At 41.4% G+C, this 11,489-nt stretch overlaps 1 protein-coding gene across 1 annotated transcript in view; it reads left to right on the top strand.

The window, feature by feature from the left end:
• Positions 1–11,489, top strand: part of tubgcp5 (tubulin gamma complex component 5) — a 55,962-nt gene that overhangs the window by 41,172 nt on the left and 3,301 nt on the right. The window contains exons 16-20 of the mRNA XM_062039287.1: positions 1,121–1,303; positions 1,373–1,457; positions 5,641–5,761; positions 5,857–5,999; positions 10,540–10,665. Of these exons, the coding sequence (XP_061895271.1) occupies positions 1,121–1,303; positions 1,373–1,457; positions 5,641–5,761; positions 5,857–5,999; positions 10,540–10,665 (658 nt within the window). The remainder of the gene's footprint in view (positions 1–1,120; positions 1,304–1,372; positions 1,458–5,640; positions 5,762–5,856; positions 6,000–10,539; positions 10,666–11,489) is intronic.

The following is an 11,489-nucleotide window of genomic DNA, read 5'->3' as shown; positions in this document are numbered from 1 at the left end:
AGGACAACATTTCTCAACCAGCTATTGCAAGGAATTTAGGAATTTCACCATCTACGCTCCGTAATATCATCAAAAGGTTCAGAGAGTCTGGAGAAATCACTGCACGTAAGCCATGATATTATGGACCTTGGATCTCTCAGGCGGTACTGCATCTAAAAACGCGACATTAGTGTGTAAAGGATATCACCACATGGGCTCAGGAACACTTCAGAAAACCACTGTCAGTAACTACAGTTGGTCGCTACATCTGTAAGTGCAAGTTAAATCTCCGCTATGCAAAGGGAAAGCCATTTATCAACAACACCCAGAAACGCAGCCGGCTTCGCTGGGCCCGAGCTCATCTAAGATGGACTGATGCAAAGTGGAAAAGTGTTCTGTGGTCTTGACGAGTCCACATTTCAAATTGTTTTTTGGAAACTGTGGACGTTGCGTCCTCCGGACCAAAGAGGAAAAGAACCATCCGGATTGTTCTAGGCGCAAAGTGTAAAAGGCAGCATGTGTGATGGTATGGGGGTGTATTAGTGCCCAAGACATGGGTAACTTACACATCTGTGAAGGCACCTTTAATGCTGAAAGGTACATACAGGTTTTGGAGCAATCCAAGCAATGTTACCATGGACGCCCCTGCTTATTTCAGCAAGACAATGCCAAGCCATGTGTTACATCAACGTGGCTTCCTAGTAAAAGAGTGCGGGTACTAGACTGGCCTGCCTGTAGTCCAGACCTGTCTCCCATTGAAAATGTGTGGCGCATTATGAAGCCTAAAATAGCACAAGGGAGACCCCCGGACTGTTGAACAACTTAAGCTGTACATCAAGCAAGAATGGGAAAGAATTCCACCTGAGAAGCTTCAAAAGTGTGTCTCCTCAGTTCCCAAATGTTTACTGAGTGTTGTTAAAAGGAAAGGCCATGTAACACAGTGGTAAATATCTTGTCTTTGCAGTCTATTCAATTGAATATAAGTTGAAAAGGATTTGCAAATCATTGTATTCTCTTTTTATTTACCATTTACACAACATGCCAACTTCACTGGTTTTGGGTTTTATACATTCAACATTACATTGTCCTGTAAGCGGGAGTTTGAACATATTTCCCACCTGTACTTCGGCTCCGACCCCAGGCTGCTGGAGTACCTCCAAGCCATGAGGAACTACTTCCTGCTGGAGGCCGGAGACACCATGTACGACTTCTACACGGCCATCTTTGACAAGGTGCGGGAGAAGGAGACCTGGCAGCAGCCGTCCTTCCTCAACGCGCAGCTGCAGGAGGCCGTGGGACAGCGCTGCCCGGAGGACAGTAGCAGGTACTGCCGTCTTTGTGTGTGTGAGTACGGCTGGACGACTTGAGTAAGTCCTGTCGTTCTTCTTGTAAGGTTGTCAATCTTCTTGGAGACTATGGACCCGGCCCGGAAAAAACATCCCGTCAACAATCTCGAAGTACTGACCCTCAGCTACAAGGTAAATATTGTCAAAAGTATCTTGGACGGTTTTAGTTTGCAGGATTCATAAACCAATAAATGCTGAAGAGCCAAAGCTGAACTGAAATGCTAACAGTTAGCTCTCTGGCTAGTTTTGCGTCAACCAGCTCTTCCTCCCAGGGAATCTAAGTTACTGGTCAATCCCAAGTTCTTTCGATGACATATATGCTGAGTAAGAAGGACCATCAAGACAGAATAGGAATATTATCACGTTTTACTGAAGCTTCAGGAGATCAGCCCACACCAATACACTCATATGATAAGGCAAGAAGGGGGGTGTATTAACATTCCAGTGTCTTAAGACACTAAACAGACCTATGAAGACAAAGAGAAACTGGCAGAATATACAAAGGAAAAGTACTAGCTGCTGTAAACATGACTATGAATAAAGAAAGAACTCTTAAACATATATGTATTCGCCACGCTAGATAGCGTCACGTTAATTAGTAAGTAACAAAAACATGAGCAAAAATGAGCTAAAACAGCTAGCATGCTAACATTACACTGCTAACATGCTATCAATCGCTAATTTTTAGCATTAGTGAAATAGCATAATATAAACTGCTAAATGAACTAAAAAAAGCTAGCATGCTGAAATGATAACTGTAACATGCGTCAAGTACTACAATATATTACTCTGAGAGTATGTTTGAAAATGCTAGCATGGTAACATTAGCATGCATCGAGGACTAAAATATGACTTGGGTGTACGCCGACAAAATGAGCAAAAAAACATAAAAACGTTAACACGCTAAAGCAGGGGTGTCCAAACTTTTTGGAGGGCCGCATTCTGAAAAATCAAAGCAAGCGGGGGCCATTTTGATATTTTTTATTTTAAAAACCAATACAATATCTGTATAAAATATATACATTTAGGCCTCCACTCAGGCTTGATCCCAGGGACCCCAAAGGGTTTTAGTCAGGAAAATATTAAAAATGTGTCATTATTCAGTTATATTATTTTTATTATTATTATTCAAGTTTTAAATCTCTAGATCAACATCTGTCAATATAACGTTTTTAAAGATTTAAGTTGTATGCTCTTGTTGTCAAAGAAAACCCTGTTTTTTTATGGAAAAAATACAAAATATGCACTATTTTCACACAATAACATTTTTAAGTGGAATACTTGAGATTATATAATAATTGGAGCCTTAAAAAGGTCAATAACTCATAACAACATTGATTTTAATTCATTATTATTTTTTGAGCAATGACACTTCAAAACAAATCACACTAAAATTATTGGGGATCCAAATAATTATAGTGTTAAAAAATAAATTCTATTTTTTTTTTTACTGTTTACTTTTAACACAATAATCGAGATCAACTTCAGATCTATCCGTCAATTATACGTTTTATTGTTGTTTATGTTTTTCGTTTGTTCGTTTTAGGCCCTTTATAAAAAATAGCTCAGTTTTTTATATGGCAAACACAAAATATGCAACATTTTCCCCAAAAATATCTCAAATGTGACGTAATTGGAGCCTCGAATAGGTCAATAATTCATAATGACATTGATTTTGATTCATTATTATTTTTTAAAGAAAGAAACAGCCTGCATGGCAGCTTTGTGTTATTAGAGTAAACATTGCAACATTTTCTTGTTACATTTCACCTGTTTGCTCTTTTATACCACTTATCATGTTTTTAATTTTTTTCAATTGTATTTTTAAAATGTGCCGTGGGGCCGTTAAAAAATGACCTGCGGGGGGCCACAAATGGCCCCCGGGCCGCACTTTGGACACCCCTGCGCTAAGGTATCATTCGTCAAGTAACACGATAATTGATGCTGAGGTGTATACCTGCAAAATTAACAAAAAAGCAAGCATGATAATATTAGAATGTTGACATGCTAACTGTAACATGCGTAAACTACTAAAATATATTACTCGGTAGTGTGTGCCTAAAAAAATGTGTTTTAAAATGCTAGCATGGTAACATTAGCATGCATCAAGTACCAAAATATGACTTGGGTGTAACCGACAAAATTTGCTAAAAAAATAAAAAGCTAGCATACTAACATTAACGCGCTAAAGTATCATTCGTCAAGTAACACAATATTTGACGCTGAGGTGTATACCTGCAAAATTAACAAAAAAGCTAGCATGCTAATATTAGAATGTTGACATGCTAACTGTAACAAGCGTCAAGTACTAAAACATAGTACTCTGAGGTGTGTACCTGAAAATGTTTTTCAGAAATGCGAGCATGGTAACATTAGCATGCATCAAGTACTAAAATATGAAAAAATAAATAAACTAGCACTCTAAAGTTAACACGCTATAGTATCATTTGTCAATTAACAAGCAACAGGTGTATACCTGCAAAATTAACAAAAAAGCTTGCGTGATAATATTAGAATGTTGAAATGCTAACTGTAACAAGTACCAAAATATATTACTCTGTGGTGTGTGCTTAAAAAAATGTGTTTTCAAATGTAAAATATAACTTGGGTGTATCCCTACAAAATTAGCTAAAAAAAAGCTAGCATACTAACGTTAACACGCTAAAGTATCATTCGTCAAGTAACAAAATATTTGACGCTGAGGTGTATACCTGCAAAATTAATAACAATGCTAGCATGCTAATATTAGAATGTTGAAATGCTAACTATAACATGCGTCAACTCCCAAGGATGTTACTCTGAGGTGTTACCTGAAAAATGTGTTTAAAATGCTAGCATGGTAACATTAGCATGCATCAATTACCTAAATATAACTTGGGTGTATGCCTGCAAAATTTGCTTAAAAAGAAAGCTAGCATGCTAACGTTAACACGTTAAGGTATCATTCGTCAAATAACACAATATTTGACGCTGAGGGGTATACCTGCAAAATTAACAAAAAAATCTAGCATGATAATATTAGAATGTTGAAATGCTAACTGTAACATGCGTCAAGTACTAAAACATATTACTCTGAGGTGTGTACCTGAAAATGTTTTTCAAAATGCGAGCATGGTAACATTAGCATGCATCAAGTACTAAAATATGAAAAAAAAAAATAAACTAGCACACTAAAGTTAACACGCTAAGGTATCATTTGTCAATTAACAAGCAACAGGTGTATACCTGCAAAATTAACAAAAAAGCTTGCATGATAATATTAGAATGTTGAAATGCTAACTGTAACAAGTACCAAAACATATTACTCCGTGGTGTGTGCCTGCAAAAACATGTTTAAAATGCTAGCATGATAACATTAGCATGCATCAATACCAAAATATGACTTGGGTGTAACCGACAAAATTAACTAGAAAAAAAACTAGCATACTAACGTTAACGCGCTAAAGTATGATTCGTCAAGTAACAAAATATTTGACGCTGAGGTGTATACCTGCAAAATTAACAAAAAAGCTAGCGTGTTAATATTAGAATGTTGACATGCTAACTGTAACAAGCGTCAAGTACTAAAACGTATTACTCTGAGGTGTGTACCTGAAAAAAATTGTTCAAAATGCGAGCATGGTAACATTAGCATGCATCAAGTACTAAAATATGACTAAGGTGTATACCTGCAAAATTACCAGAAATGATAGCATGATAATATTAGAATGTTGAAATGCTAACTATGACGTCACGTACCAATATATATTACTACTCTGTAGTGTGTGCCTTAAAAATGTGTTTAAAATGCTAGCATGGTAACATTAGCATGCATCAAGGACTAAAATATAACCTGGGTGTATCCCTACAAAATTAGCTAAAAAAAAAAGAAAAGCTAGCATGCTAACGTTAACACGCTAAGGTATCATTCGTCAAGTAACACAATATTTGACGCTGAGGTGTACACCTGCAAAATTAACAAAAAAGCTAGCATGTTAATATTAGAATGTTGACACATGCTAACTCCCAAAGATATTACTCTGAGGTGTGTACCTGGAAACATGTGTTTAAAATGCTAGCCTGCTAACATTAGCATGCTAAGGTATCATTCGTCAAGTAACACGATATTTCACGCTGAGGTGTATACCTGCAAAATTAACATAAATGCTAGCATGCTAATATTAGAATGCTAATGATTGTGAAGCTGGCTGTTAAAAAAAGGAGCTGCAAGTGGCTCCCGGGCCGCCCTTTGGACAGCCCTGATGTAGATGTATCATTCTAGATCACCATTGATGGTCTTGGTTTTGAGAATTGCATCACCTCTTCTGCCGGTCAGGTTCCCTGGCCTGTGGACATTGTGATCAGCTCCGAGTGCCAGAAGATTTACAATCAGGTCTTCCTGCTGCTGCTGCAGATCAAGTGGGCCAAGTACAGTTTGGACACGCTTCGATTCAGTGGTACGACACTTTCTTCTAACGTGCTGCGGGTGCTGGGAACCTGCTGGAACCTCTTTTAACTTGCCAATCATTCCTGTGTGGTGTGACCTTTTCAGATTTCACCAAGAAAGTGGAAGGGGAAGTGGCTGACCATGTGAAGGCCAAAGAGTCGCTCAAGCAGCAGATTCATCGCATGTGTTTACTAAGAGTCAAACTCATGCACTTTGTCAACAGCCTGCACAACTACATCATGACCAGGGTGAGACCACTGCATCCCTCAGTCACATGACTCAAACACACCACTGCATCCCTCAGTCACATGACTCAAACACACCACTGCATCACTCAGTCACATGACTCAAACACACCACTGCATCCCTCAGTCACATGACTTAAACACACCACTGCATCACTCAGTCACATGACTTAAACACACCACTGCATCACTCAGTCACATGACTTAAACACACCACTGCATCACTCAGTCACATGACTCAAACACACCACTGCATCCCTCAGTCACATGACTTAAAGACACCACTGCATCCCTCAGTCACATGACTTAAACACACCACTGCATCCCTCAGTCACATGACTTAAACACACCACTGCATCCCTCAGTCACATGACTTAAACACACCACTGCATCACTCAGTCACATGACTCAAACACACCACTGCATCCCTCAGTCACATGACTTAAACACACCACTGCATCCCTCAGTCACATGACTTAAACACACCACTGCATCCCTCAGTCACATGACTTAAAGACACCACTGCATCCCTCAGTCACATGACTTAAACACACCACTGCATCCCTCAGTCACATGACTCAAACACACCACTGCATCCCTCAGTCACATGACTTAAAGACACCACTGCATCCCTCAGTCACATGACTTAAACACACCACTGCATCCCTCAGTCACATGACTCAAACACACCACTGCATCCCTCAGTCACATGACTTAAAACAGGGGTGTCAAACTCCAAGTGAATGTATGTAAATATAAACAGAAATAGCTTTGTTACACAATTTGCATGGACAACTTATTTTGATGTTTGCATGTTTTATTAGCAGATTGATGGATAACTTGCTCTGAAATCAGAAGTCAAAGTGACAAGTAGATATTTAAACTTTTAAATGGCGTGGCGGACCACATATGATTAAGTGGTGAACTACATTAAATGGCTTGGTGGACCAAATTAAATGGTGTGGCGTACAACATTAAATGGGGTGGCGGACCACATTAAATGGGGTGGCGGACCACATTAAATGGGGTGACGGACCACATTAAATGGGGTGACGGACCACATTAAATGGGGTGGCGGACCACATTAAATGGGGTGGCGGACCACATTAAATGGGGTGGCGGACCACATTAAATGGGGTTGCGGACCACATTAAATGGGGTGACGGACCACATTAAATGGGGTGGCGGACCACATTAAATGGGGTGGCGGACCACATTAAATGGGGTGGCGGACCACATTAAATGGGGTGGCGCACCACATGAAATTAAGTTTCAGACCACATTAAATGGGGTGGCGGACCACATTAAATGGGGTTCCGGGCCACATTAAATGGGGTGGCGGACCACGTTAAATGGGGTGGCGGACCACATTAACTGGGGTGGCGTACCACGTTAAATGGGGTGGCGGACCACATTAACTGGGGTGGCGTACCACGTTAAATGGGGTGGCGGACCACATTAAATTAAGTTTCAGACCACATTAAATGGGGTGGCGCACCACATGAAATTAAATTTCAGACCACATTAAATGGTGTGGCGAACCACATTAAATGGGGTGGTGGACCACATTAAATGGTGTGGCGTACCACGTTAAATGGGGTGGCGGACCACATTAAATGGTGTGGCGTACCACGTTAAATGGGGTGGCGGACCACATTAAATTAAGTTTCAGACCACATTAAATGGGGTGGCGCACCACATGAAATTAAATTTCAGACCACTTTAAATGGTGTGGCGCACCACATTAAATGGGGTGGTGGACCACATTAAATGGTGTGGCGAACCACATTAAATGGGGTGGCGAACCACATTAAATGGGGTGGCGGACCACATTAAATGGTGTGGCGAACCACATTAAATGGGGTGACGGACCACATTAAATGGGGTGGCGCACCACATGAAATTAAGTTTCAGACCACATTAAATGGGGTGGCGGACCACATTAAATGGGGTTCCGGACCACATTAAATGGGGTGGCGGACCACGTTAAATGGGGTGGCGGACCACATTAACTGGGGTGGCGTACCACGTTAAATGGGGTGGCGGACCACATTAACTGGGGTGGCGTACCACGTTAAATGGGGTGGCGGACCACATTAAATTAAGTTTCAGACCACATTAAATGGGGTGGCGCACCACATGAAATTAAATTTCAGACCACATTAAATGGTGTGGCGCACCACATTAAATGGGGTGGTGGACCACATTAAATGGTGTGGCGTACCACGTTAAATGGGGTGGCGGACCACATTAAATGGTGTGGCGTACCACGTTAAATGGGGTGGCGGACCACATTAAATTAAGTTTCAGACCACATTAAATGGGGTGGCGCACCACATGAAATTAAATTTCAGACCACTTTAAATGGTGTGGCGCACCACATTAAATGGGGTGGTGGACCACATTAAATGGTGTGGCGAACCACATTAAATGGGGTGGCGAACCACATTAAATGGGGTGGCGGACCACATTAAATGGGGTGGCGCACCACATGAAATTAAATTTCAGACCACTTTAAATGGTGTGGCGCACCACATTAAATGGGGTGGCGGACCACATTAAATGGTGTGGCGAACCACATTATATGGGGTGACGGACCACATTAAATGGGGTGGCGCACCACATGAAATGAAGTTTCAGACCACATTAAATGGGGTGGCGGACCACGTTAAATGGGGTGGCGGACCACATTAAATTAAGTTTCAGACCACATTAAATGGGGTGGCGCACCACATTAAATGGGGTGGCGGACCACATTAAATTAAGTTTCAGACCACATTAAATGGGGTGGCGCACCACATGAAATTAAATTTCAGACCACATTAAATGGTGTGGCGCACCACATTAAATGGGGTGGTGGACCACATTAAATGGGGTGGCGTACCACGTTAAATGGGGTGGCGGACCACATTAAATTAAGTTTCAGACCACATTAAATGGGGTGGCGCACCACATGAAATTAAATTTCAGACCACTTTAAATGGTGTGGCGCACCACATTAAATGGGGTGGTGGACCACATTAAATGGTGTGGCGAACCACATTAAATGGGGTGGCGAACCACATTAAATGGGGTGGCGGACCACATTAAATGGTGTAGCGAACCACATTATATGGGGTGACGGACCACATTAAATGGGGTGGCGCACCACATGAAATTAAGTTTCAGACCACATTAAATGGGGTGGCGGACCACGTTAAATGGGGTGGCGGACCACATTAACTGGGGTGGCGTACCACGTTAAATGGGGTGGCGGACCACATTAAATTAAGTTTCAGACCACATTAAATGGGGTGGCGCACCACATGAAATTACATTTCAGACCACATTAAATGGGGTGGCGCACCACGTTAAATGGGGTGGTGGACCACATTAAATGGTGTGGCGTACCACGTTAAATGGGGTGGCGGACCACATTAAATTAAGTTTCAGACCACATTAAATGGGGTGACGGACCACATTAAATGGGGTGGCGCACCACATGAAATTAAATTTCAGACCACATTAAATGGGGTGACGGACCACATTAAATGGGGTGGCGCACCACATGAAATTAAATTTCAGACCACATTAAATGGGGTGACGGACCACATTAAATTAAATTTCAGACCACATTAAATGGTGTGGCGAACCACATTAAATGGGGTGGCGAACCACATTAAATGGGGTGACGGACCACATTAAATGGGGTGACGGACCACATTAAATTAAATTTCAGACCACATTAAATGGGGTGGCGGACCACATTAAATTAAATTTCAGACCACATTAAATGGGGTGACGGACCACATTAAATTAAATTTCAGACCACATTAAATGGGGTGACGGACCACATTAAATTAAATTTCAGACCACATTAAATGGGGTGGCGGACCACATTAAATTAAATTTCAGACCACATTAAATGGGGTGGCGAACCACATTAAATGGGGTGACGGACCACATTAAATTAAATTTCAGACCACAATAAATGGGGTGACGGACCACATTAAATTAAATTCCAGACCACATTAAATGGTGTGGCGAACCACATTAAATGGGGTGACGGACCACATTAAATTAAATTTCAGACCACATTAAATGGGGTGGCGGACCACATTAAATTAAATTTCAGACCACATTAAATGGGGTGGCGGACCACATTAAATGGGGTGGAGGACTACATTAAATGGTGTGGCGAACCACGTTAAATGGGGTGGCGGACCACATTAAATGGTGTGGCGGACCACGTTAAATGGGGTGGCGGACCACATTAAATGGTGTGGCGGACCACGTTAAATGGGGTGGCGCACCACATTAATGGTGTGCCGGACCACATGTCTACATAAAATAAAATGAAGTGGCAGGCCGCATCAAATGATGTTGCAGTTCACTTTAAATGATGTAGCAGGCCACTATGATTAACATTAAAGGATTTGGTGTGACAGATGTAGTTTGACATCTGAGATTTAAAGAGGCCAGTGCAGACCTCATCTCCGACCTTTTTAAAGAGACCAGAGTGTCCAATAAAACTTTTCTTTGTTTTTCTTCTACCTGAGCTCAGATCCTGCACAGCACCGGCCTGGAGTTCCAGCACCAGGTGCAGGAAGCCAAAGACCTGGACCAGCTGATCAAGATCCACTACAGATATTTGGCAACCATTCATGACCGCTGCTTGCTGAGGGAGAAGGTGAGGCCGACCTGTCGCACCTGTGACATAATGTTTGATGTCGTGTTTATTACGTGGGTCTAAGAGGCGCATCAACATTTTATTTGTAAATATGGAACATCTCCTGAGGAAATAGGTCCAAATCTGACATTTCTCTACATCACAATAACTCATCTACTCCATTTTAGACACTCTTATAACTCTTAATGGATGTAATACTTTGTAAGGTTTCCTCCTGAAATATTGTCAACATTGAAATAAAAACAATTCACGTAGATTATAGTTGAGACATTTTGCAAGATGGCTGACATCACTTCATAGAAAGTATGAGAATGCATGAGCTGCTGCCTCACCTTCTTTACTTGTATAATCATCTCATACTTGTCAACATATTTACACAAAGTTAGCATTTTTCTGTCGTCTTCACGTCCATCCATCTCTGTCACGTTGTTATTTCATTGAATGACGGAACATGAAACTAGTGGCGCTTCTTGAACAAACCCTAGTCGAGTGACTCCGTTGTTACAGTAGAGAAAACAAACAAAACGAGAACGGCAAGACACCAGGAAGAAGGACAAAAACTGGATTGCCCTGGGGAAAAAAGGGAGACGTACTGTAGGCGACCGGCACGAAAGGGAAGTGGTTGCTTGCCATTGCGGGCCGGCCCAGTCACATAATATCTACGGCTTTTCACACACATAAGTGAATGCAAGGCATACTTGGTCAACAACCATACAGGTCACACTGAGGGTAGCCGTATAAACAACTTAAACACTGTTACAAATATGCGCCACACTGTGAACCCACACCAAACAAGAATGACAAACACATTTCGGGAGAACATC

Source organism: Entelurus aequoreus, linkage group LG27 (assembly GCF_033978785.1).
Source record: "Entelurus aequoreus isolate RoL-2023_Sb linkage group LG27, RoL_Eaeq_v1.1, whole genome shotgun sequence".
NCBI classification, from domain to species: domain Eukaryota; kingdom Metazoa; phylum Chordata; class Actinopteri; order Syngnathiformes; family Syngnathidae; genus Entelurus; species Entelurus aequoreus.
This window is presented reverse-complemented; position numbering and strand designations above follow the sequence as displayed.